General features: G+C 38.2%; 2 protein-coding genes across 4 annotated transcripts; one reads left to right on the top strand and one right to left on the bottom strand.

Annotated features, from left to right (window-relative positions):
* On the top strand, positions 1–9,839 carry LOC141782791 (X-ray repair cross-complementing protein 5-like). 2 transcript variants are annotated; one of them, XM_074659524.1, is made up of 21 exons: positions 1–41; positions 138–212; positions 1,732–1,845; positions 1,934–2,117; positions 2,697–2,745; positions 2,881–3,003; positions 3,449–3,640; positions 3,805–3,919; positions 4,861–4,999; positions 5,087–5,199; positions 5,319–5,381; positions 5,466–5,603; positions 5,698–5,788; positions 6,525–6,658; positions 6,885–7,081; positions 7,287–7,377; positions 7,546–7,615; positions 7,736–7,845; positions 8,122–8,218; positions 8,438–8,505; positions 8,626–8,788. In XM_074659524.1, exons 2-21 carry the CDS (start codon positions 204–206, stop codon positions 8,713–8,715), a joined length of 2,187 nt encoding a protein of 728 aa, XP_074515625.1. In that variant the 5' UTR covers positions 1–41; positions 138–203; the 3' UTR covers positions 8,716–8,788. The 2 variants fall into 2 exon arrangements, with proteins under 2 accessions (XP_074515625.1, XP_074515626.1); XM_074659525.1 differs by lacking the exon at positions 1–41 and adding an exon at positions 9,306–9,839 and having other exon boundaries at positions 71–212; positions 8,626–8,700.
* LOC141782790 (collagen alpha-2(VI) chain-like) lies at positions 9,706–27,847 on the bottom strand. Of its 2 annotated transcripts, none has more exons than XM_074659521.1 (28): positions 27,654–27,847; positions 24,253–24,414; positions 22,284–22,903; positions 22,151–22,171; positions 21,925–21,990; positions 21,763–21,816; positions 21,626–21,670; positions 21,500–21,526; positions 21,378–21,404; positions 21,215–21,259; positions 21,064–21,117; positions 20,748–20,810; positions 19,490–19,552; positions 19,344–19,397; positions 19,206–19,241; positions 19,055–19,117; positions 17,115–17,177; positions 16,759–16,821; positions 16,562–16,624; positions 16,419–16,469; positions 16,240–16,338; positions 13,256–13,318; positions 13,123–13,158; positions 12,984–13,029; positions 12,749–12,901; positions 10,785–11,237; positions 10,657–10,695; positions 9,706–10,578 (listed from the first exon to the last, which is right to left on the bottom strand). In XM_074659521.1, the coding sequence occupies exons 2-28, from the start codon at positions 24,404–24,406 to the stop codon at positions 9,977–9,979; spliced, it is 3,123 nt and encodes a 1,040-aa protein (XP_074515622.1). In that variant the 5' UTR covers positions 24,407–24,414; positions 27,654–27,847; the 3' UTR covers positions 9,706–9,976. The 2 variants fall into 2 exon arrangements, with proteins under 2 accessions (XP_074515622.1, XP_074515623.1); XM_074659522.1 differs by having other exon boundaries at positions 24,262–24,414; positions 27,654–27,793.

Raw genomic sequence — 27,847 nt, 5'->3', positions numbered from 1 at the left:
TACAGGTCCGTTATGTTCGGTTAAAACAGGTATAATTTAAGGCGAGCAGCCAACAGTAAACAGATCGTGTGTGAAAGCTCTGTAATAAAATAACTGCGGAACAAATTATCACAGGAAACCGGAACTCTTGTTCACAGTTTCTCTCCGGAGCCATAACACAGTGACACGCATTGTTGGGAACAGAAGAGGAAAAGAAGAAGACGATGGCTAAAGTAAGTTACTTTCTATTACTTTTCTTAAAGAAATGAATTACCACTTTGTATAGCTTTTGTTAGGTAATGTTTGCTGTGTTAAACGGGTGGTTTACAAACGTTAGAAACAAACTGTTCTCAATGAATGAGCTTCAGCTTCAAGCGTTATAAACGTGTTGAGACATGTTGAGACTGAAGCTACTAACGCTGTCACTACACCCCTCCCTTTGAACATGAATACACAACCCAACCTGCACCACCTGAGACGACGTTTAGGTCTTTTTTAGGGGGGTAAAGGGGGTCTTTAATAAATAAAGTTAGTAGTGCAAAGTACAAAGTACAAAAAAATATACCAGATCTAAAAATACAAGGAGATGAAGAAAACTGTTAAAAAAGAGTATAGTGCAGGGTAACTCCAGTAGCTTAGTGTAAAGTGCACTGTGTGTATTGTTATATGTCCTGCAGACTGTCCTCCTATGCGTCAAATCAGAAATAAACATGAATTAATTAATTAAAGGTCCCATATTATGCTCATTTTCAGGTTCATGCTTGTATTTTGTGTTTCTACTAGAACATGTTTACATGCTATAATGTTCAAAAAAACACTTTATTTTCCTCATGCTGTCAGCCTGAATATGCCTGTATTTACCCTCTGTCTGAAACGCTCCGTTTTAGCGCTTTTTGACAGAATTGCAACAGAATTGCGTTGCTAGGCAACAGCTTGGATCCATGTTCACTTCCTGTCAGCTGATGACATTCACATACACTGCAACCAGGAATAAACTGGGACACATTTAGAATGTTTACGTTTAAAATTGTGTCAAGAGTCTAAATATTGTATATTCGTGACATCACGAATGGACAGAAATCCTGACTGCTTCTTTCAAATGCAGAGTTTCTGAATACGGGCTGTGTGTATTTCCCTGTGGATTGGGTGTTTCCATACTTTCACAGTATTTATATAGGATTAAAGGCTGCTTTATAATAAGAAAACATGAAAATCTCACTTTTTAATAATATAATATGGGACCTTTAAGATATTTCTAATCTGTCCACTGTCCTATCAATAAAGTCTTGAAAATGCCCAAAAATAATCTTTAAAAAAAAAATTATAATAAATTATGAAAGTTTATAAGGGCTTAGAATATTATGATATAAGTATATGATGGCCATTCCTAATCTCTATTATATCTCATAAATTGTTGCAGCAATTTTTGGGTTGATATCATTTGTTACACAGATTTTGTGATAAATCTAACCAATTGTACCACTTGAGAATTGATCACAATGATCAATAATACCTCCAACATAAACATTAAGACATCAAAATCAATGCCTTGTCTGTTGACCTGATCATTTCTCTCTTTTTGTTGTGGTTCGTTTTTATTTTTTCTCTTGATTTTCAGTACAATGGTACCTCTATTGTTTACTGTTTGTGTCTGATTGTGTTGCAGCATCATTTCCACCATTGTTGATTGAACTCTATCCTTCATCTTTCAAAAAATTAAAAATGCTTTCTTGTATTGTTTGTTTTCTGTAGTCAGCAATGGTGTTGTGTATGGATGTTGGGTTCTCCATGTCCAACTCTGCTCCGGGTGAAGAGCCTCCCTTTGACCTTGCTAAAAAAGTCATCCAGAAGTTTGTCCAGCGCCAGGTAAACTATTAATACATATTTGCAAAAACGATGCTAACTTTAAGGATCTCTGTCTTCTTTGACAAACACTGAACATGCCTTTTGACAGGTTTTTGCAGAGACCAAGGATGAGCTGGCTTTAGTTCTGTTTGGCACAGACTCCACCGAGAACACACTGGACCAGGATGGCCAGTACCAGAACATCACCGTGCATCGTCACCTTATGACGGCTGATTTCGAGCTTCTGGAGGAAATAGAGAATCAGATCCATCCAGAGAGTCAGCAAGCCGATTGTATCCTTTTGCTCGATTACTTTTTTTTATAAATCGTTTTTTTCAGTTAACTTTATGTGTATATATATATATAAATATATATAAATAAATTATACTTTAGATTTTATAGTGGAAGATGTGGTACAAAATAACAATTTTCATTGTCAGGTAACAAATTGACTAGTGTTTTAAGATTACTTTCATCAGACCCATCTCAAGGTTCTCACTTGCATCAATGTGATTTAAGTATAGTTTTCCATTTGTGCATAAAAAAAATAATATAAAAGAAAAAATATAAATAAATAAAAATGGCAATCATACCGCAGTTGCAATATCAGTCAAAAAATAATAGCAATTAGATTTTGATTATATTTGGGATTTAATTGACTAAAGTGGGCTCTCCTGTGTGTTTGCATTTTATTTTCATTATATGCCTTTATTGTACAATAAAGCAGACAATTCTGTTAGTATCGTGAGGTAAAGACCAAGTACTTTGACTTTATTCATAAGTCAGATCCTGTTTGTGTACAGCTTCTTACTCCTAGATGATGTGTCAGAAGGATCATAGACTCTGTTATCTCCTTAACTCCCGTTCAACAGGGCTGGATGCTCTTGTTGTGTGCATGGATCTCCTTCAGACAGAAACAAAGTAAGAAGCTGCCCGTATCTCATACAGAATTCTCACGATTCAAAGAAAAAAACTAACTGCATTTAAATGTTAATTTTGCTGATGGGATTATTGTTTTTTCAATGATGTGACATTGTGTTTGGGGTTCCTTTTCAGGGGGAAGAAGTCTGATCGTCTCAACATTGTCTTCCTGACTGACCTCAACACTGAGGCCAACTCGGAGCAGCTGGACGTTATTATCGAAAATCTGAAAAAAGCTGGAATCACCCTGCAGTTTTTGTAAGATTCAGACACATCCACCATGTGTCATTTTTAAATACAGTATATTTAAAAGCCTCACACATTTTCCCAGTGAAGTTATAAAATAATGATAAATATAATGCATTTGTGTGTGCCACTACTTCTTGTAATAATTGGCAGCCATTTAGTTATTTGAATTTAGATTATAACAGAGCTGTGAGAGCACCACCACTGTGATGCATCAAAATCAGGCTAATTGTGTGAGATACTATATTTCACTAATAATTATTATTTCTTGTATTATTTCATACACCTTTTTTATTTTAGTACCAACACACACACTCTTACTGTACAGTTATTAGAAGTCACTCGGGATAAAACAGCCATTCTGAACAAACCTTCCTTCCTGTTAAAGGGGTCTCTTGTGAAGTTTCATGGCATTTACTCCATATATGTATTCTTCTTTATGCCAAACCAATTTTAGTTTGCCTTTCCCTGTGGAGGACGATGAAGATGGTGGAGGAGATGGTGGAGGAGATGGGGACAGAAGAAGCCCCGGTCACCCGGGCCCGGGCAAAGGTCTGTCCAAGGAACAGAAGAGTGGCCTGGATATGGTGAAACACGTCATGCTAAGCCTGGATGAGGAGGACGGCCTGGATCAAATTTACACCTTCAGGTTGGTGGGTCCGTATTAAACACAGGATATTTCTCATGTCTCACTTCTTCACATGTGTTTTTCTCTTTGAATCACAAGGTGCTTTCTACATTTAAAAGTAGTTAATGCTCTAATCGGATGATGTCATATGACTTGGCTTCCCATGTGCTTCTCTCCCACTGTAGGAATGCAGTTGAGCAGCTGTGCATGTTCAAGCGTATCGAGAGGAGACCCATGGCCTGGCCCTGTCAGCTGACCATCGGCAGCTGTCTTCCCATCCGTATTGTTGGATACAAAGCAGTAAGTTTACTGTGAAGTGCCTTGGATCGATATACACTACATGCTTATTACACAGCTTTATAGAGACAGAGCGCATTTAAGTCCAACAAACAGCTTTGCTAACTTGGCCCAACATTATTTTAGTTATCAACTGCACCCCTGGTAGATATTAGGTGCTAAAAATAATCCTTTTGACATGCTGAAATCTAATGTTTTTCGGCCCTTGGTTACATATCATGGCGCTGATTGTTTTTCCCCCTGTGGGCGCGGTCTGTCTCTATTGAATGAAGGAATGCCGAGTTCTGTCATGTCTGAAAAATGTGCTGTTCCACATGTAATCATGTCACTCTGCAGTTACTACTGTAAAGCCTATTTGATTGTTGTTGTTCTTTAATCTGGTCGATTCGCACCTTATGGCAAAAATTTATTCTGGCTGTCCTCAACCAAAGAAATTCTTAGTCGACCAACACTCATACAATTTTGTTGACTAATTTAATCAACAGATCTGTAGAACTAAAGAGTTTCTCCACAAAGAAAGCAACACTTTAAATCTTGTGTTTACCAGAGATGTGCTCATACGTTCCTTAGAAATAAAACATTCAGCATGATAAAAAGCATAAAGAACAACAAATCAACTAAAGAAATCTTAGTTGGCTAAGACCAAAAAAAACAGTTAGTGGATAATGTTGGAGAATTTTAGTCAAGATGTTTGTTATTTTTTTTTATTGTTTACTTAAAATAAATGAATAAAGAATGAAGTTTGTTGCATTGCATAGTAATGTTGTACTTATTGCCTGAGTATTGTAAATGTGTAGCAGTTAATGTATGTTTTGCTCATTCACTTACTGTATGTGAAAGGAATCCTTTCACTTTACTATTGTAATGCACAGATGACAACTCATCAGTAGTAGCTCACATAAAGGTTTTCTCATTCACAAATACTACTCATCGTGTTATTCCAGGTGACAGAAGAGAAACTGAAGAAAACATGGACTACGGTTGATGCTCAAACCAGCCAGAGAGACGACGTGAAGAGAGAGACTGTCTACTGTCTGGATGATGACAATGAGACAGAGGTGCAGAAGGATGATACCATCCAAGGTGAGGAAGCTGTTTGAAATTAGATTAATTAATGTTGCACTTATCACTTGATAACACTCTAAAAAATGCTTCTTTTTTTGTCCGCAGGGTTTCGTTATGGAAGTGATATTGTTCCCTTCTCCAAAGTAGATCAAGAACAGATGAAATACAAGCACGATGGGAAGTGCTTTGCCGTTCTCGGCTTCGCCAAACAGAACATGGTATTTGTATAACAGTGTGACGTAAATGGCATCCAAAACAAATCTCAGATCAAGGAAACTTTTGAGACTGCGGTGGTTACTTTATCCACCTACTGTTTCTTTTTACCGTCTGCCTGCAGGTACGTCGCAATCAGTTCATGGGGACTCAAGTCGTCAAGATGTTTTCTGCCAAGGATGATGAGGTGAGAATGGAGAGACCTGCCACATTGCTGGTGACTAAATGTTGATACTGACCTGTTTCTGTTTCTACTGTTCTGTCTGAGCAGCATGCAGGAGTTGCGCTTTCCGCTCTCATCCGAGCGCTACATGAACTCAACATGGTGGCCATCGTACGTTACGCCTATGACCGGCGCAGCAACCCTCAAGTAGGAGCGGCCTTTCCGTGCATCAAGCAGGACTACGAGGTGAAATCACAGACTCCTAAACATGCTGTTTAACTATATTAACTGAATCTGTGTCAGATAGCACAGAGCTGATGGTCTCTCTCACCCTCAATAGTGTCTGATGTACGTCCAGCTGCCCTTCATGGAAGACCTCAGACAGTTCACATTTCCCTCTCTTGAAAACAACAAAAAGTTCACTCCATCAGGTACAAAGCAGCTCACAGAACTGACTTTTAACTAACTCGCAAACTCACACATTCATGTTTAACTGACTGCAAGAGGAAGCTTTCCAGTCATTGTCGTATCTACAGTATTTAGACCTGCAGTTGTGAACATGACATTGTTGTCCCCCTCAAGTGCAGAAAGATGTTGCAATTTCAACACTGTTGTGTTGTCTACATTTGCAGTTCTTAACTTCCACTGCTCTTTCTTGACTAGTTTATATGTGGCACAGTTTCAGAACCGCAGGTCTGATGCTGGCTGGCACTGCAGCTCACGTCACCGACACTGTGTGTTAGGGCTGCAACTAACAATTATTTTCATTGTCGATTATTTTCTCCATTAATGGATCACTTGTTTGGTCTATAAAATGTCAGAAAACTGTGATTTCAGTGTTTCCCAAAGCCCAAGATGACTTCCTGAAATGTCTTGTTGTGTTCACAACTCCAAGATATTCAGTTTACTGTCATAGAGGAGTAAAGAAACCAGAAAATATTCACATTTAAGAAGCTGGAGTCAGAGAATTTTTACTTTTTTTTTTCTTAAAAAAGGACTTAAACCGATTAATCAATTATCAAAGTAGTTGCGGATTAATTTAATAGCTGGCAACTAATCAATTAATCATTGCAGTTCTACTGTGTAACTTTTTAAAGAAAAAATAAGTGATAAGACTTCAATAAGAGATGGAGGAATGAACTTTTGTGTGTTATTTGATTCCTCTAGACACTCAGCTGTCTGCTGTGGACTCTCTCATTGACTCCATGATGTTGGTAGAGGAGGAGGATGATAATGAAAAGCAAAAGGACATGTTCAAGGTCCACGACATTCCCAACCCTGCCTTCCAGAGGCACTTCCAGGTACTGCAGTTTGTATTGAAGAGATACAGTACTTCTATTACTTGCCTATTGAGTTGAGGCAGATGGTAAAGTTTTGAAGGAGACATGGGTGTCACTTTTTCATGTCACCAAAAAAAGACTTCATCTGTCTGACTAGAGCTTCACCAGCTGGAGGCTGTTGACATTCAACTCCTTCCTCTGTCACCGCCTGTCTCACCCCCCCCCCCCTACTCGACCTTTCTTTCAGTGTCTGCATCATCGGGCAGTAAGCCCCGGCACCCCTCTTCCCCCCATGGAGCAATGGCTGAAGGCTGCTCTCGAGCGCCCTGATGTCATTACTGAACGTTGCAAGGCTCCACTAGAGGAGATGAAGAGGAAATTTCCTCTCACTGAAGTGGAGAAGAAAAAGAAGCCTAAGACTAGTGCTCAGATTTTTGGCAAAGAGTAAGTTTGATTCAGTGGTGGTGGGTCTTTGAGTGTTACAAAATACTCCAAAATATTCATGTATAAGATTACGTAAAAGCATTTGGAATGTGATTTTTGTTTTTTATTATCTTGCAGTAGTGTTTTGTAAGAGTGTGTGCAGATGTTTTTAAGTGATAATAAAACTATTTTCAGTATTCTAACTGACCCCTTTTGCCATTTACAGCGCAGAAGTGCCAGATGCCAAGAAGGCAAAAGGAGACGAGGAAGAGGAGGAGTATAGCCTGGCTGACATTGCCGAAGGCTCTGTTACTTCGGTGAGAATCAGGGGAGCTGAATTGCATAATAATACTAGAGAGATAACCACTTTCTATAACAATCAGCTATTCTAGCTATTCAGTATAAAGTACTTCACCACTTGTTTGAACAGGCATACTTCAAAATTTCCATTTCACTTCAGTCATTAATTTTAAACACTTAACCAGGTGGGAAGCGTGGATCCAGCCAGAGACTACCGGGCTCTGATCAAGAAGAAGAGCCTTCCATTCGGAGAGGGTGAGGTCCAGTTTCTCTGATAAACAGTTTTTCTGTTTGTGTTATAAACCATCGTGACTCATGTTCAGCCCTTGTAATTGTCTCTTTGTTTGGTTGTGGTGACCCCCGTGTCCTTCCCAGTCTGTCAGCAACTGACTCGCAGGATAGAGCAGTTGCTTGGCAACAAGAGCACACAATACTACATGAAAAGCATCACCTGCATCCAGGCTTTTAGAGAGCAGTCCGTAAAGGTAAATAAACATTCACCATGTCCCATTTGGGGAAATGCATGATGATGTGGGGGTTTCTGTTACAAGAGTCTTTGTGAAATAATTTTATCAGAACGCATAGTTTTGGTTTTGCTATGGAGATTATAAGTCAACTTGAGAAGATTGCAATGAGTCTGTTTCGTTTCTCGCGGCTTGAACCAAGGCCAGTTCTTGTGTGAGTATGTGTCTGCATGTAGCTGTGAGCTTTTAAGAGACTCATAAATGGATTTTGAATGTTTCATATCTTTGGTAATTCAGCTGGGGGATGCGAAGCTGTACAATGGCTACCTCCAGTCCCTGAAAAGAAGCATCCCAAACAGAGGGCTGGAGGTCTTCTGGGACCTGCTTGTTCAAGGTATGATAAGCCTCTTTACTCGAGGCTGCAGGATTTCTCTCAAATATTTCCTCCCTTGAGATGGGAAGAAATTTCCACATAATCTCTTGAGTGCAAAATAAGTAAATAATGCAATAGTGGGAGCTGATTGATGCCTAAAAATGCACTGCAGCCTCAATCACAAGTCTGCTGAAAGGAGTTTGGTGTTTTTGTTTTTAATTCTTGCTGTTTGATTGACAGATGCCATAACTCTGATCAGCAAGGACGAGGTCGAAGGAAGCACTGTATCCAAAAACGAAGCTAAGCAGGTAATTCCCCTATTTAAACCAGTGTGAGCTGTTGAGGAAACAGCAACTGTTTTACATATTTGAAATGAAGGTGATCTTAAGACTGTATTCCTACTGACTGAAGCCTATTTTCTCCTCCAGTTTCTGGTTACTGAGGAAAAGAAAGAGGAGGCGGCTGCACCACCAGTTGAAGATACTGGAGACGTTGATGACCTGGCAAGTGTGATTTAAAAAAAAAAAAATGTATTCTGTGACCTTTTCAGGTTTTAAAGGGGACATATGCTCATTTTCAGGTTCATACTTGTATTTTGGGTTTCTACTAGAATATGTTTACATGCTGTAATGTTAAAAAAAAACCACATTATTTTTATCATACTATCTGTCACGCTCCGTTTTAGCGCCTGTCTCTTTAAGCCCCCCTTCCGAAAAAGCCCAGTCTGCTCTGATTGGCTTGCAAAAAATATGGTGCACCTTTACAAAGGTAGTTCTCAAGCTGTGGGAGATTCTAATGAGACTGCATGTGACATAGGAAGGGGAGCCGAATCTGATTGGCTTGTTGAATCACACGTTTTCTGATCTAGGCAGCCCACAAAAAACTGACTGGGTTGGCCTCTAGTAGGTTGGTAGGCACTCCAGATACCCAAATATATGAGCAAAAGCACTGAAAAGTGAGTTTTTCATGATATGTCCCCTTTAAATATTTAACTGAAGTGCCCCAAACTTACGTTTTCTTTACCGTTTCTTGTATATTTGCAGGACGGCCAATTGAGACCTTTGATATAAACTCTCCAGTCTTATAATTTTTTTCTCTTCCTGTGCAGCTTGACATGATGTAATAAGGGAAATTGGAGCGTCTGAAGTGGACATGCAGAGAAACAAGAAGAATGCACTCATTCAGCTCGGCCAGACCAAACCGATTCAGCCGTCCATTGTTCTGCCTCCCACTCGAGGACCCCTGAAACTTGTAACTGCATACATACAGCCCAGAACGGCGTATAAAAGACTTTTCTCTAGAATTCACAAAAACTTTTGCAAGTACGGTATGTTGAGGGCTTTCCATGTGTTTTGTCTTAAATGTCAAAATCATTGTAATTTTAATGAATATCTTGTTCTAATTCTGTGGGAATTTTCAGTAATGTTGGATACAGTGAATGCTTTAAATCTCAAGATGTATGTGCACTACAAATCCTTTGTGACTTTACAGAAGACAGCACTGCCTTGTCCAACAAACTGTAAGTTTATTATCTTAATGATTAATGGTTGATGATGAATGCTTTGACTTTTTTTCGACATTGATGTACATGTTTTTATATAATAAAACATTGAAGATAAAGACAGTTTTTTTGACAAATGTAGTGAAGCACAATGCTGTGTTGTCATTTGCAAATTGTACAGTGCAAAGTAGAATCATAGTAAACCAGTATCTCATGTTTAAAATGCTTGGTTAACAGCAGTAGCACCAATATGATGTTCACATCCATGTGGTTTCTCATTAACATACCCACTGGATGAAACGGTCAAACAAACTGGACTGGGTCAGATCAGAGAAGTCTTTTCCTTTAAAGATGGCGTACTGGTCATCCATGGCCAGCTTCATTAGGACTTTTTGGTCAACGTCACTTCTTGTGGCTATCACTGTGGAGACGACCTGTGCCCCGCGCATGGCGCTTACCGCCTCGTCCAGGATGTTGCTGTCAGTGACGCCGTCTGTGATGAAGACAAATGAAATCTCTGCGTTGCGTCTCGTCTGGCGAGCATTTCCTTTACCCAAGATGGTGTCGATGGTGTGGATGATGGCAGGCCCTATGCTTGAAGAAGAATCCAGATAGGGCAGGCGTGCAATGCCATCGGCGATGACGGCGGGGTCGTGTGTCAGAGCAAAAGCCAAGTGGTTTTCATTCTCCTTCCCGAACTCTATCAGTGCCAAGCGGGCTCGCATATTATCAGTGTTGCTCTGGGCCAGTCCCAGTCTGTCTGCCGCCATCTGCACAAATTCACGGACATGCTTGAAGTTATCCATCCCGAGGCGCTCTGAGCCATCTAGTAGAAATACCAAATCCACCGGCCGCTGGACACATGGAGAGACATCAGGTTCTGTAATGAAAGAAAAATCATTCACTGAGCTGAACTCCATTATACCGATGAACAAATCTAGCTGTGAATAACACTTACGACTTTTACAGGGGAGATCAGGGCAGACGATCACAGGATCTGGCAGAGAAATCAAATGGATATAGGTTAGACAAGTGGTCAGAAGGACCAGTTTTATCATCCTGCTGTGTGTACTGGTACAGACTCACCGGGGCAGAGCACAGTCTCCATCGTCTCTATGAACGTTTCCGCCACCAAGTCGACGTAACGCTTCATCCCAGTGACACGTTCCTTCTTGTTGCACGCGATCGACCCCAGTATCTCATCATCCTGTTGCTTTGCAAACATATCACCAACCCCGATGGCATTCACCACCACATCGTTGTCGCAAAGGTACTGGAGCAGATTTTCATTGTCGCGCGGGTCATAGCGGCCATCTGTGATCACCACCACAGAAACTTTGGCTTGCGCTCTCTTGCCGTCCCTGATGAGGTTATCGTAGGCAAACTTGAGAGCTGAGGGTGTGAAAGTGCCCCCGGCAATCCACTGTAGGTTCTTCACTGCCGTTTTAAAGGCAGAAATGGAGTTGATGTTTGGGTCATTGAGATGAATGGCCTCAAAGGTCCCGTCGTGACTGAATTGTACAACTCCGACTCTTGTACCTAGAAGAGGTAGACATGTCAAATGGTGTTTACAAATGTCAACAAATATTACGAAAACACCAAAACCATTTTTTGGGGGTGGTCTCTCAAACAGGTGTAATTTGTGCATTTGTCTGGGACTACTTTCAGTCACGTATTAATACAAACATGGTGCTGTTGTGAGTATTTTTATGGCAGTAGGATGTGGTTTGTGGAATCGGCTCATTTATTGACATGATGATTTATTTTTTACCAAGGCGGTCTATGGCACAGAGGAATAAGCTATATCAGGCTTGGGCTACACAGATAATATTTTTCAGTATCATAAATTAATTGTTGGTGTTGGTCTTTACATTGGATTCGTTGAAAGTAAGAAAAATATAGAATATTTCCAGCCTTATCCTGTAAATGTTTTAGTTAGAGGTGCTTTTCAGCAATTAACAGCATTTCTGGTATTTTGGCTTTGAGTTCACATCAGTTTGAATGTGAAACTGTTTACAGTAAGAAATAGAAATTAGGGCTGTCAATCGATTCAAATATTTAATCACGTTTAATCGCATGATTGTCCATAGTTAATCGCGACTAATCTAAAATTTGTATCTGTTCAAAATGTACCTCGAAGAGAGATTTGTCAAGTATTTAATACACTTATTAACATGGGAGTGGGCAAATATGCTTACTTTATGCAAAAGTATGTATATGTCTATTATTGGAAATCAATTAACAACACAAAACAATGACAGATATTGTCCAGAAACCCTCACAGGTACTGCATTTAGCATAAAATAATATGCTCAAATCATAACATGGCAAATTCAAGCCTAACAGGCAACAACAGCTGTCAGTGTGTCAGTGTGCTGCCTTGACTATGACTTGCCCCAAACTGCATGTGATTATCATAAAGTGGGCATGTCTGTAAAGGGGAGACTCGTGGGTATCCATAGAACCCATTTTCATTCACATATCTTGAGTTCAGAGTTTCAAGGGACCCCTTTGAAAATGGCCATGCCAGTTTTTCCTCGCCAGAATTTTCCACAAGTTTGGAGCATTATTCATCTTCCTTCACAACAAGTTGGCGTGACATGGTTGGTACCAATGGATTTTTTTAGGTTTTCTAGTTTCATATGATGCCATCTGCACTCTAGCTTTAAAATTGAGCCTGCTACAACTTCCGGAAGATTGATATTGCAAGTTGCGTGAATGCGTTAAAGAAATTAGTGGTAAAATTAATTTGCGTTATCGTTATTATTAGCGTTAACTTTGACAGCCCTAGTTGAAATATTAACTGGTCACACTAGATGGCTGAAAAATCTGCAGCGTTGCTAATCTGTATGTTTTCGTTACAGTCACAGGGTTAATGAAGAGTGTAGTGGGGTCCTGTCCAAATATGTTTGGCTCTAACTGATGGATTAAGTGAGTCACTCTTTGGAAATGGTTTATCTTTTATGGCAATCTCTACTTTTTGTCACTTGAAACCGTGTCTGCAAAAGGATTTGCAGGGATGTCTGTGCTGTGTTTTTGCTCGACCATACCGGTTGATGACGCAGGGTTGCTGGCCATAGATCCCAGCCTGTTGACGGTGTTGATAACAAAGTTCTTTTCCAGCGTGAAGTTTGTCAGCCCAACGCTCTCTGAGCTATCGATTACAAATACAATGTCCAGAGCTCCACAGTGCTTCTCACAGTCTGAGACAAAAGACAAGAACAGGATCAGTATGTTGAAAGATGCTGAACGATCAAGCTGTGTTTGATCAGTGATGATATTTACCACAACAACCACACGTCTCCCTGATGTAAGTCATGACATCACAGTCCTGCAGTGATAGGTGTGCATGTTAATACAACCAAGGAAATCTAATTAATTTATAGTATTTTCAAAACTGTAATGCTTTTTAAAGTTGACTCACATTGAGCCCAGGATCGCCCACTGGTCCTTGGTCCCCCTACACACACACACACACAAAGAGAGAGCAATGCAATTGGATCTCAGATTTGCACGCATGGCCAAATCATTATTTGAGTGGTTTTGCTGTTGCTTACATCAGACCCAGGATCTCCACTGGGTCCTCTCTGTCCTGGCTCACCCAGATGACCTGGTTCTCCCTGCGCAGAAAACATTTTTCAGTAATGGGAAGCCGGCGTCTGCCCATTCTCGTCAACGCAATATCTCAGGAACACCTGGAGGGAATTTCTTCAAATTTGGCACAAATGTCCACTTGGACTTGAGGATGAACTGTTTAGAATTTGGTGGTCAAAGGTCACTGCGATCGATCGATCCATCTATCCATCTATCCATCTATGTATCAAATAACTGCAACTTCACTGGTTGGTGGAGGCATACAACCGCGAGGCAGTAATTCTAGTCTTATTTAAGTCTGCATCAGATTAACCCCAATAAGATGTACTTTTAATGTCATCGTAGGGAAATTTGTTCTGGACTCCGTCCTGTAGTTCAACAGAAGATAAAATCATACATGCTATAAAGGGAAACATCCCAACAACACATAGCTTCATAATAATACATAGATCCATAACAACACGTAGACTCATACAAACACATCGATTCCTAACAATGCATATCTTCATAACAATGCATAGATTCATAACAACACACAGATCCATAACAATGCATAGCTTCAACACAAAACATAGCTTCATAGCAGCTTCATAACAACGCATAGATTCATAACAATGCATATCTTCATAACAACGCATAGATTCATAACAACGCATATCTTCATAACAATTCATAGATTCATAACAACGCATAGATTCATAACGCATATCTTCATAACAATTCATAGATTCATAACAACGCATAGATTCATAACATCGCATAGATTCATAACAACGCATATCTTCATAACAATTCATAGATTCATAACAACGCATAGATTCATAACGCATATCTTCATAACAATTCATAGATTCATAACAACGCATAGATTCATAACATCGCATAGATTCATAACAATTCATAGATTCATAACAACGCATATCTTCATAACAATTCACAGATTCATAACAACGCATAGATTCATAACAAAGCACAGATTCATAACAACGCATAGCTCCATAACAACACATAACTTGATAAAAACACAAAGCTTCATAACAACACATGGCCTTGAACAACACACAATTCATACAACACATAGACTCATGTACACATACACACCCTCCAACAATGACAAGCTAGTGCACAACCCACAATAACCCCAATAGTTGTGGTTAGTTAGTAATTTCCTCTGGAAGTCTAGCAGAATGTTCCGAACCACAACTAAGTCATTTTATTGTGTGTTTTATGAAGCGTTTCTTAAGAACGAAGCCCCACATGAACCACATGAATGACTCCCCAAAACCTGCTGTGTTCTGTGGAACTACGTGGATGATGGTTTACATATGTGACCTTAAGAAACATCACACATCAGCACCGCCACCGCTCCTGCTGGTGGGATTGTCAGTGTGTGTCCAAATGAGAAACTGCACCTGCTACAATATCTAGGACTTCACAGCCTTGTTCTTAAACTTTTCTTTTTCTTCAGCTAAACTCATACAAGAAGATGTATTCATATTTTAATTATCATGGTATCTTTTCTCACTGCAGAATAAGGCAAAGTGATGCACTCGCAATCTAAAGGGTATTTTCACCCAGACAAAAATACATGTTTGCGCTTAACCTCTAACTATGCATTGCAGATATTTTTAGTTTCATCAGCTGGGGTTTTCATATACTGTGTAATATCTTAAGATTTCTACCTCAATCCCAATTCAACAGAGGTGAATGAAACTTCCTCTGTGGTAGATAAAATGCACATTTAAATAATCCCCAACATCTCTTGCCATAAACAATGTTCTAACGTACGAAGGACAATCCACAGAGCTGCCTGTGAAGCTTTCTTTAGATCTACTTTCTGCTGAAGAAAGAGTCCCAGTGGTATGTGGTCACAGTGAGGTCTGTGCATTATCCTGAGTACCTGGGACATTGTTTTTGGAAAGACACATTGCTGTTGAGCTTTTTAAGGTAATATTCAATTCTGTGAGCACCATATCCATCCACTTCTATTGTATTTTAATCTCAGACAGGTATCTAAAAGCTTGGACAAATAAAACTGGAATCACCACCTCGCAGTTGTATGCCATCGCCAACCAGTCAAGTTGCAGTTTACATCCATGTCTGTCCAAAATGTCATCAGTTCATCATTTTATCCTAAAACAATTGTCATAAATTGGCATATACTATAAATTATTGAATTGTTTGTGAGGTCACAGTGACTTTGACCACCAAAATCTAATCAGTTCATCCTTGAGTCCAGGTAGACATTGGTGCCAAATTTGAAGAAATTCCCTCCTGGCGTTCCTGAGATATCGCGTTCACGAGAATGGGTCGGACGGATGTACATATGTGTGGACGGACGGACAGACAACCCCAACATGCTGTGCATTCCAACACCCATATTGCCATACTATTTAACATGCCAGAAAAATATTTAGTATGTCCCAATACATAGTATGTCAAATGCAGTATGGCAAAAATACCAGGATGTCGCATTTAGCAGTATGCAAGCCAGCATGCATTTTTTGGCTATTCTGACCCACAATCCTCAGCACAGTGGATATATGAGCAAGAGGGTAAAAGTTCAAGGCACAATGTTATGACAAAGTAGTATGTCCCAATTGTATACATACTGCATGCAACAGTATGTACTTTGTAAGGGCAGATGCACTACGTACTGAAAGAAAAAGTGTGATTGGAATGTAGCCATAATGTCTCGAGCCACGGCTTGTTTCTGGCGCAGAGGCATATTAAAAGCTATCTGCAGGGCTATATATTATTAGTGGTAAGTGATTAAATCTTTAAAAATTGTGGTAAACACTCCATTTAAAATCTTTGAGGCTGAGCAGCATGCACGGCATACATTTTAAAGCATTCTCTGCACAGCATTAACATCAATTTTGTTAATGTCTCTGGGCAAAACACAGGTTGCTCTGACTGACTTTGAACATTTTGTTTTTAATCTTACAGGCTCTCCTGGTGTTCCATTTTCTCCAAGTCCTCCTTTGGCACCACATTCACCTCTGCCCCCCCTGGGTCCTCTTTTACCTGGATCACCCCGGTCTCCCTGGAAAGATCAGAGTTACTTTAGACTCAGGTATGCAACATATTGGAAGAATGTCGTGAGGTAAAAACAGAAAACCGTACAGTTCCTCCTCTCGATCCAGGATAGTTGAATCCTGGTCTTCCTTCGTCACCCTTTAGAAGGAAAAAAAAATGTTGTCACAAAATGTTTGAGCATTTTACATGATGCCATGATGAAAGTGATAAACAGAAAAGTTTGACCCCACCTTCGGTCCAGGGGTCCCAGAGTCTCCCCTTGGTCCAGGATCTCCAGAACTTCCCCTGGTGCCCTGCAACCACAGAAGAAACTTTAAATTAAAGTTGCATCATATACAGTGTCTTTCACACAAAACATTTTGTTAAGAATCAACTCGAAACACAAGCTCCGACAATGAGCAGTTTTATGATATTATAAACGACCCACATTTCCTCCGGGGCCCCCTGTTTCTCCTGGCTGACCCCTCACTCCCGGTAGTCCAAGGTCTCCCTGGGAGAGACAGTTATAGAGAAAACATCATTACTGGAAATAACCTTCATTCCAGCCCATACACAGACTTACTCATGCTGATGTGAATCTGGCAATGCACACTAATTCAAAAAATACTTTTATATTCTTTTGCAGAACAATTTCCCTGGAAGATGCGATAACAAGTTCAGCTAAGGCTACTTTGGCAGCACACCCAGTACACGAAGGCAAGTCTAAAGAAGACTTGCAGAGTTCTTAGGAAGCTGCTGAGTCATCCCTCTGCCAAAAATCCACCCACAACACGACCCCCTCACCTTTGCGCCTTTTAGTCCGTCTTCTCCGGTCCGGCCTCTCGCTCCCTCTGGCCCGTGTTCTCCCTCGAAAATAAATTAATGTGTCAGGATTTGCATCAAACCATTAATCATTTACCAATGTATACAAAACACAACAGTAAGGAAAGCAGAAATAATTGTATTTCAGCAGAGTATGGGAGCAATTTTCCAGAGAATCTCGTAAGGAAATGCCCCGTAGCAACACAGAGCTGGTGTTTCTGATCTTTCTCTGGAAAAGTCCCTGCAGAGGGATTCGAAACGCATGGGTCTCGCCTCTCTCACGCTGCTGAATTCCTAACCCTTCACTTTATTACGAAAATATATGGCTCAAAGCCAGACATCCTAGACTTCACATATCGTCAAGAAAAACAGAGACTAAAATAAACATTCGAGAGACAAAGAAAAAGAAAGAGAGAGAGAGAACAAAATAGACAGCATTTTAAAATTATATACAAGACAGATCATCAAATAACTGGTTATAATGATGTAGATGTGTTATTATTTACATGTTTAAGACACTGTATTAAATTTATAAAAATCTATTTAAAAAAACTTTTAAACGGGGATGACTTGGTAAATTCATTGAATTAACATTGCTTTCAAAATAAACAATAATATCTTTAGGACTCATTTTAATAAAGTGATCGGTGTTCCTTAAAATGTATATTATTTCCATTAGGGCTGTCAAAGTTAATGCGACAATAACGCGTTAATGCAAATTTGTTTTAATGGCACTAATTTCTTTAACGCATTAACGTAATTGATCTTTCGGAGGTTGCAGCGGGCTCAGTTTTAAAGCTACAGAGTGAAGATACTGATATATGAAACTAGAAAAACCTAAAACATCCATTGGTACCAACCATATCATACTAGCTTGTCACAAAGGAGGTTAAATAACACTTCAAACCTACGCTAATTTTTGGCGAGGAAAAACTGTCAGGCCATTTTCAAAGGGGTCCCTTGACCTCTGACCTCAAGATATGTGAATGTAAATGGGTTCTAAGGGTACCTACGAGTCTCCCCTTTACAGACATGTCCACTTTATGATAATCACATGCAGTTTTGGGCAAGTCATAGTCAAGTCAGCACACTGACACACTGACAGCTGTTGTTGCCTGTTGGGCTGCAGTTTGCCATGTTATGATTTGAGCATATTTGTTATGCTAAATGCAGAACCTGTGAGGGTTTCTGGACAATATCTGTCATTGTTTTGTGTTGTTAATTGATTTACAATAATAAATATATTTGCATAAAGCAAGCATATTTGCCCACTCCCATGTTGATAAGTGTATTAAATACTTGACAAGTCTAACTTTAAGATACATTTTGAACAGATAAAAATTGTGTGATTAATTTGCGATTTATCACAATTAACTAAAGACATTCATGCAATTTATCGCGATTAAATATTTGAATCGATTGACAGCCCTAATTTCCATATCTGTCCAAAACTTAACAGAATGTAAACAGCTATAGAACAAATGTGTCAGCATTTCAGGTTCACTATTGCAAAATGTTGATTTTTCATCCATGGCAGTGAATCTTGACACCAACATATTAGAAGGATAGAAATTGTGCAACATTTTAAAATGAACCCCTCTAATCTTGTTAGAAATACAGAACAAGGCCATGTGCGCTGATCCATAGTAGTCAGGCAAACTAAATTAAACAAGAACGATCGCTGCCCAAAAAAACTGCTCTGAGTTTACACAACGGCTGCCTTCCTCGCCGCCATGTTGCGCAACTGTTATTTGGCTCTCAGCTCACCAGCTCTCTTTCCCGTCATGTTCCTCTCAGCATGTTTTCTTTTAAACACATTACACTAGTTTGAGTCATATTTCAGATGATATTCTGTAGTATTGTACTTTCTGCAGCTTTGTCAAGTTGGTCTTTGAAAAGCTTTCTCTGAGCGCCATACTTACCCTCTCTCCTTTTGGCCCATCAGGACCTTGTCCTCCCTTTGGTCCAGAGTCTCCTCCCCTTCCCTGTTAATATTTATTTAATAATAATTTATAACAATCTCTGGCAAATTCTCAAAATTATAATATTTTTTAAAATAAGTTTTTGAGATACCGCTTCGCCTCTTTGTCCATCTGAGCCAGGAAGCCCCTGCAAGAGTTAATAGTTTTATTTCAGAGTCAGCTTTGTAACATTAACTTACAGTAATATATAACAGAAGTAACTATAATGAAAATAATTGTTGTTCTGTACCGGAGGTCCCTTTTCTCCCAGTTGCCCTGGACTTCCAGGATTTCCATCTTCACCCTAACGAACAGAGAGTTTTGATTTTGTTTTTCAGTAAAGGAGAATCTTAATTTTCTGACAATGTTTTCTGTTGTGTTTAATTTAAAGTTTACCTTTGGTCCTTGGTCACCCAGAGGGCCATGGGGACCAGACCGTCCAGGGAGACCTGAGTCACCCTAAACAAACAAACATTAAAGACATTAAATAATGCACATTTGAAACGTCTAAAAAGATGAAATGTTTTGCCTTTTCTAGGTTTCGATCTATCCTGACAAGAAAATTCTGACCTGTTGCTGAAACAAGAGGAAAATTCACCGAAGTCTTTGGGATTGATCCTCTGAGCACCGATAATGTTGGTACCAAATTTCATTGTAATTCATCCAAAAGTTAAGAGACATTTTTGTTTTTTCGATCATTTTGGCTGTGTTAATGCATATGCATTTTTAAATATCGTAAGTTCAACCTCGGCTCCTGTAATCAGTCTATAATAATACAGACACTCAGACCCTAAAAGACTAAAATGTCCCCATTGAAACCCATTAAAAACACAATTTTGATCCCACAGCCATTATGCCATAAAATCATGCATTCTATTAAATCCTGCTCTCAATCGAGTTTTTCATAAAAACACTGGTATTATGTAAACAAACATTTAAAAGGTTTAACATTCTGAAAATTAATAAATATTTGGTTATAGTTATGATCATGACTGATGTTGGTCAAAAATGTAACTTAATATATATTATTTTTATATCAGTTTTTGGAAGGGGACATTTTTGTCCTCTAAGATGTGGGGAGTTTGATTTTTGCTGAACAAAAAATAAAAATGCATCAAAATCAATGTTGCTAATCATTGATATATCCCAGACAGTGAAAAATACCTCCCCCCCACCATTTAGTATACAGAAAATATTAAATTTTTGTGGGGGGGGGTTTTCACAACTACAGTGGCATTAAGGCCATCACCTGCCGAGGCGATATTCGCTTGAATGTTCACCAAAGTTAAACTCTAAGCAAATGCGAGGATGTGAATTTGCTGCGCCACCAGAAGCGGACGTTTTTTCGCCCCTTCGCTCTCATAGAACGGAAGTGAATGGGAGGCGAATGTTAATTCTGCGCATGTGTGATTGTGCCTTTATGTAGACAAACTGGCATTTAAAGGGTTACAATTCTGAAAATGACTGAATATTTGGTGGTTATGATCAGGACTGATGTTGATTAAAAGATTTGACTCAGTGAAAGTGAAAAAATATTATTATTATATAGTATTTTCATAGCAGTTTTGAGCTTTGGCATGTCTCTTAGTCATGTTTTTACCTGCCGGTAAGTCAAAGGGGAGAGAAAGATCCTATGTTTTCATTTAACACAGACCTTTTCTCCGTTGCTGCCAGGTGGCCCATTGGCACCAAATTCTCCAGGGTAACCATCTGGTCCCTTTTAGAGACAAAAACAAATAAAAATACAGTAGTTCATTAAACCAGTAAACTAATCTTTATAGATAATATAGCTGATCGATTGTTAAGTTAACCAGCCACGTGCATTATTTCATATAATAAATACGATTAAATCAGATGGTTAGAATAGCACCATTAATGATCTTACCAAAGATATATTTTCTCACCTTGGTCAAAACATTTACTATTTCAACACCAGCACCTTGAGACCAACATGTGAAAAATAGACTTGCCTTGTCACCTGGATCACCTTTGCAACCAGGAGCTCCAACTCGGCCAATTTTACCCTGAAGATTTCCCGGAGACAAAGACATCATATCAGTATATTGAACAGATTAGAGTCATTGTATACTGAACATTTTAAGTTGTCATATGAAGACTCACCTTTTGACCGTCAGTTCCATTCTTGCCAGATAATCCTGCCACACCCTGAGTATTTGAACATCAGCGAAGACACTTAATTAACTACAGTATGCAAACACTGACAGTGTCGGATGTAGTAGGAAATAAATAATGTGCAAGCATAACATTAATAATCATTTTTTACCTTTGCTCCACCTGTTCCGAATTCACCCTGACGAGGTAAAGAAGAGCCATTAATTTAACAGCAGTTCAATCTTAATTCAATTCATTGACAGAAAAGCGGGGATATAAAGATTTATCTCTCACCTTGTCACCTATCAAACCAATCTCTCCCTACATCAGAAGGCACAGAAGGACATGTTATTGAGATAAAGAAGGACAATTTAGTTAACTGCAGCACACAAGATCGTCAATCAGTGGGCCTCAACAAACCTTTGAACCGGGTTGTCCGATTGGACCTTCAATGCCGGGATCACCCTGTAATATAATAGATCATATTCAGCCATAAGATGATACAATATTGTTTTCACAGAATTTCAAACATAATAACGATGCAAACTTCTACCTACCTGTCTACCCGTTTTACCGCCTGTCCCAGTTTGACCTCTGTCTCCTTTCATACCCTAGAAATAAGTAGAAATATTGACATCTCAACAAAACAATCTTTGGTACAAGCAGAAATATATCATTGTTTATACATTTTTGATTTGATTTTGTTTTTTGATACTCACTTTTGAACCTTGAGACCCTGTTGGTCCATGGGGCCCAGGACTCTTATAGCATTGATGTTCGTAACACTACACGATCAAAGAGGACAACAAAACAATATTAAATGTAGAAATACATGGAAAAAAAACAAGCGATTTGGCGCAATTTCTAAAAGCAGAAATGCATCCCTTTTTTTAATTACTAGTCTTGTGAATAACATGCATATCATAATTGTAAAATATTTCTTACCTGTACATAGGCTTGTTGTTTCTGCAAAGAAAAAACAACAGTAAGTGAAAAGTGCCTGATAATGATACTGTAATTTAAATCTGAATTAAAATATAAGCTTTCAATGTAAGAAAGGAAAAGGATTTCAGATCACCATGGCTTTTATGATACGAGCGATGGTTGAGGTCTTTATTTCTGGTTTCCCATCAACAACGTCCACTACTATGTAGTCATCGCGGTACAGTTCAACGGGAGAGTTGGCTATCTCCCTCATCCCTGTTTCATCGACACTCCTGGACGCTGCCACTGAGAAAATTTGGATATCTTTCTCCCGGGCCTTGTCTGCCATCCTCTTCATCCCTCCACATGGACTTGCTGTCACATGCCCGTCAGTGATGACCACAGAGAAGAGGACGGGCTTCTTCCCCGAGTAGTGGTGGGTCATTTGGTTAGCCATTTTTTCGAGGGCGCAGTCGGTGTGGGTGCCTTTGCCCTCGTACCTAATGTCATTGAGGTTCCTGATGAAGTTCTCCTTGGTTGTGAACTGACTGAAGACATGCTGCGACTCAGAGAAGTTCAGGCCTCCTATGGACCAGGAGATCTTGATGCCCCTGTAATCCCTTTCCGCCTCGTCCTGGCGCAGTTCCTGGGCAAACATCTTGGTGAACTCCTTAATTTTCTGCACCAGGCTGCCAGGTGGGGACTCCTGTAAGGCGATGGTCTCTGAGGTGTCGAGGATGAAAAACACCTTGACGGGACAGTCAATTATCTTGGCTGGAGGAGAGAAAATCGACAAAAGTGTAAACATCCACTGCTTTGTTGCACTTTAAACCTGCAGTAAGCAGAATATTTTTGGCATCATTTGGCAAAACATCCATAATAACCTTTCAGCATATTGTAATTCAAGTGTTCTGAGAGATAACTAGATTTCAGCACCTCCTCATGGCTCTGTTTTCAGGCTTTAGAAAATCTAGTGAAAGGACACTTTGGCCAATCACAGGTCATTTCAGAGAGAGAGCGTTCCTATTGGCTGTTCATTCAACGGAGGCAGCTGTCGATCACTCGCAAACTCTGAACAAATGGTCAAACTAGGCAGCGCTGATCAAATATGAATCTATATAATCTTACTGTAATGCCTATTTCTCACCTCAAATGTTTTCAGAAAAGTTTGCAATGACTGTTGGGCGGTGCTTGGTATTTCCTCAACTGATCTCAACATGGCTGCCGAGACACAAACTTTCTAATTTTACAGCTAAACAGTACACTACAAGATGTTTCTGAAAACATTTGAGGCGAGAAATAGGCATTATAGTAACAGAATATTGATTCATATTTGATCAGCGCTGCCTAGTTTGACCATTTGGTCGGAGTTTGCGAGTGATTTACAGCTGCTCCGAGACAGCAAGGCTCCAGCTCAGCTCTGATTGGTTGTTTTCCGTCGTTCTGTGAAATCTTGCAGATGCTATTAGGAGCACCGGAGGACACAGAGGCACATGATTCTTTTCTTTCATTACCTGTCTCATGCACTACTGTCAAGATATAGTGACTGTTAATAAAAATAACTTTTTTTTAATCATATTTGCTCCAATTCTCCCCACTGCAGCTTTAAGAAAAGGGTCTGAATAATAGAGGTGTAACGATACATCAGTCTGTATCAATATATCAATTCAATGATCAACGATACAATATCATAGGGGCAAGGTGAAAACATCGATACATATCGATGTCTTCAAGATTTGCCTTTATTTTGAAATTCACATTTTATATTTATTATTTTTATTTAAAAAAATAGATTGTTTTTCATTTAAATGTCTGGAAAAGCCCAATAATAAAATAGTCAAATCATATTTTAGTTCCTTTTTGTGAATTGATATGAATGTAACTGATTGTGTCAAATGGACATCGATTGCGGGTTCCTGAATTTAATCAAATCGAAATCGTATCATGGTAGACTTTGTCATATAAGCAAATATTGTATCATCCAAAGAATCAATATATATTGTATCGTGATGAAACTTGGGATTTACACCCCTATTGAATACTTCTTCTACCATTGAATACACGCCATTAAATTACATTATTATCATATTGTATTGAGCTAGAAAGACATTACTATAACTCACTGTCACAACCTTCAGGTGTGGGCGGGAGTGGAGCTGGAGTCGGACCTGGACTGTCACCTCGTCCAGGTACTGGCCTGGGTCCACGAGGGGTCAAACCTTGAGGTGTTGCAGCGTGGAGAATGCACAGAAAGATGAACCCTGAAATCATCGCCATTTTTTTTCCTGCAAAACAAAAAACAAGACAGAGAGGAGAGGACAGTTGTTGAAGGCTTACTTTTAACTCCCAACGCTCCCTTTAAATGCAGGAAATAGCTGTCAAACAAGTGAGGCTTCACAGAAGGCATCTCCACAGAGCTTAGGGAGTGTTTATCGCTGTTTTAAACAATGTCAGTGAAATACACACTGTGGAAAAAGAGGGCAATATTTAAAATTGTAGCTGAAATGGAAATGTTAGTTGTTGCATCCCACCTGTTTGGTGAAACTGACATCCAAGAACGATAAAACACAAAAAAAAGACAACAGACGATAAGATTGAGTGTGAGGAGGGCCCACATCTAAAGAAGAGTTGGACTGTTTGGTGAGAGCTGATAGCAGTTTGCTGTAGGTGAGGATTAGTTTTACGTAAACCAGAAAATAATCAACAAACTACAAGTGAATAAAATTATTGGTTTAGTGTAACCCCAAACCACAGCTGGGGTTATTAAAACATAAAGATGACAAATGATGGATAACATTTTATTGAAGGAAATCGGGTCCAAGACAGCTGTTCTGTTGTTCAGTGGTGGAATGTAAGTACATTTACTTAAGTACTATTTTGAGGTAGGCTACTTGTACTTTACTTGAGTATTTCCTTTTAATGCTACTTTATGTTATACCCAGAGGGAAATATTGTACTTTTTACTCTATTACATTTATTTTACAGCTATAGTTACTCGCTATGCCTCACAGATTCATATTTCACTGAACAAAAAACATTTTTATTAAAAAAATAATGCATTGCTAGGCTACTTTTACTTTTCTTGAGTATTTATTTGTAATGTTACTTTATACTCCTACTCTATTACAACCCAGAGGGAAATATTGTACTTTTTACACCATTACATTTATTTAACAGCTATAGTTACTCATTATGCTTCACAGATTCATATTTTACTCAACAAAATAATTGTATTAAAAAAATAATGCATTGCTAGGCTACTTGTACTTTACTTGGGTATTTCTTATCTTTTTGATGCTGCTTTATTCTACTACTCTACTAAACAACCCAGAGGGAAATATTGTACTTTTTACAACATTTATTTAACAGCTATACTCACTTGCTATACTTCACAGATTCATGTTTTAAATAAAAATTATACATATTTATTAAAATTATGCAACGCTATAGATTAAACTGAAAAGTAGCCTAGTAGATAAAATTAGCTCCACTGGACTAGTAATTAAAGTTATCAAATAAATGTGGTGTAAAAGATATTTTTCTTTTTCTATTTTTTTTTTAATTTACCTTTTTCAGACATTGTTTAGACTTTTCTTGTCCAACATTTATCAATCTTTTTTTTGGACATTTTTTTCACTTTTTTTTTTCAAACATTTTTCAGACTTTTTTTTCAGACATTTTTCAGACTTTTTTTTTTATTTTACCTTTTTCAGAAATTGTTTAAACTTTTCTTTTCCAGCATTTTTCAAACTTTTTTTTTACGGACATTTTTTCAGACTTTTTTTTTCAAACATTTTGCAAACTTTTTTTCCAGCATTTTTCAAATTGTTTTTTTAAGACTTTTTTTCAGACTATTTTTTTTTTTTTTTTTATCTTTTTCAGACATTGTTTAGACTTTTGTTGTCCAACATTTTTCAATCTTTTTTTTTGAATTTTTTTTCAGACATTTTTTCAGACTTTTTTTTCCAACATTTTGTAAACTTTTTTTTTTCAGACATTTTCTTCAGACATTTTTCATAGTCTTTTTTTCCAGCATTTTTCAAATTTTGTTTTTCAGACTTTTTTTTCAGACAATTTTCAGACTTTTTTTTTTTTATTTTACCTTTTTCAGACATTGTTTAGACTTTTCTTTTCAAGCATTTTTCAAACTTTTTTTTTTTCAGACATTTTCCAGACTTAATTTTTACGGACATTTTTCAGACTTTTTTTTTTTCTTTTTACCTTTTTCAGACATTTTTCAGACTTTTTTTTACGGACATTTTTTCAGACTTTTTTTTCCAACATTTTGCAAACTTTTTTTCAGACATTTTTCAGAGTCTTTTTTTTTCCAGCATTTTTCAAATTGTCCTTTAAGACTTTTTTTCAGACATTTTTCAGACTATTTGTTTTTACGGAGTTTTTTTCAGACTTTTCTTTTTTAATTTTTTCAGACATTGTTTAGACTTTTGTTGTCCAACATTTTTCAATCTTTTTTCAGACTTTTTTCGGAGTCTTTTTTTCCAGCATTTTTCAAATTGTTTTTTTAAGACTTTTTTTATTTTACCTTTTTCAGACATTGTTTAGACTTTTCTTTTCCAGCATTTTTCAAACATTTTATTAAACTTTTTTTTCAGACATTTTTCAGAGTCTTTTTTCAGACTTTTTTTCCCAACATTTTTCAATCTTTTTTTTAGACATCCCAGTACCATAATATAAGATCACATAAAACTCTGAACATGGCCACATTTCTTTTACTTTTGATGCTCTAAGTACATTTAGATGCTAATACTTTTACTTTACTTTTTGAATGTAGAACTTTCACTTAGGCTATAACAAAGTATCTCCCACAAGGTGTCCACATTATTACTCAACGTCCTTAATTTCACTCACACTCTTTTTTTTATTATTAAAAAAATAATGCATTGCTATAGATTTAACTAAAATGCTGCTTATCAGAGATGGAAGAAGTACTCAGATGTTGTACTTAAGTAAAAGTAGCAATACCACAGTGTAGAAATACTCTGTTACAAGTAAAGTCATGCATTCATTTGAATCTGCAAAGTAACTAAAGTAATCAAATAAATGTAGTGGAGTAAAAAGTACAATATTTGCCTCTGAAATGTAAAAGAGTAGAAGTAAAAAATAGTCAAGTAATGTACAAGTACCTCAAAATTGTGCTTGAGTACTTGGTTACTTTCCACCACTGCTGCTCACATTAATGCATCAGTAATTGTGGTCCAATACTATAATATGAAATAACATAAAACTCTGAATGTGGCCATTCTGGAGTACTTTTGATGCTCTAAGTACATTTTTCTGCTAGTACTTTCACTTATAACAAAGTATATCTCCATCAAGGTGTCCACATCAGTGACCTTAATTACACCCTCCTTATACTTCGAGTTATTTTCTTCCAAAAAACAATCATCAGCTGTCAAGTCAAGTAAATATTACAGAAGACTAATTGCTTCACATTTTGAGCTGCTTATATGGTCTTTACACCTAAACTAAACTTTTAGAAAAGTTAAATATAAAGTGTACTCACCAGGGCGACTGCACGGACAGAAGTTAAAATCTACTGTAAACTGAGACAGGAAATTCAAGCCAGTTTCCAAAGAATGTAAACTAGATAATCATCTAGGCAGAATCAAAGAGTTCCCATATCAGTGGACTCAGTCGGGGTCAGTATTTTCTCGAGGAGCCGCCTGTTTTAATCTCAACCCACGCACGAGCACGTCT

This window comes from Sebastes fasciatus, chromosome 14, assembly GCF_043250625.1.
Source record: "Sebastes fasciatus isolate fSebFas1 chromosome 14, fSebFas1.pri, whole genome shotgun sequence".
Classification (NCBI taxonomy): Eukaryota; Metazoa; Chordata; class Actinopteri; order Perciformes; family Sebastidae; genus Sebastes; species Sebastes fasciatus.
Note: the sequence above shows the minus strand (reverse complement) of the source record. Positions and strands in the feature narration are given on the sequence as shown.

What these genes read in the sequence shown, in the direction of transcription:
- LOC141782791 (XM_074659525.1), top strand. An exon ending in CTCCTTCAGACAGAAACAAA is followed by an intron (nt 2,746 to 2,880) that starts GTAAGAAGCTGC and finishes GTTCCTTTTCAG; the next exon opens with GGGGAAGAAGTCTGATCGTC. An exon ending in CCGAAGGCTCTGTTACTTCG is followed by an intron (nt 7,378 to 7,545) that starts GTGAGAATCAGG and finishes ACACTTAACCAG; the next exon opens with GTGGGAAGCGTGGATCCAGC.
- LOC141782790 (XM_074659521.1), bottom strand. Translation starts at nt 24,406, where the DNA reads ATGGCGATGATTTCAGGGTTCATCTTTCTGTGCATTCTCCACGCTGCA. An exon ending in ATGGAACTGACGGTCAAAAG is followed by an intron (nt 21,118 to 21,214) that starts GTGAGTCTTCAT and finishes GGAAATCTTCAG; the next exon opens with GGTAAAATTGGCCGAGTTGG. An exon ending in ACGGACTAAAAGGCGCAAAG is followed by an intron (nt 16,822 to 17,114) that starts GTGAGGGGGTCG and finishes TGTCTCTCCCAG; the next exon opens with GGAGACCTTGGACTACCGGG.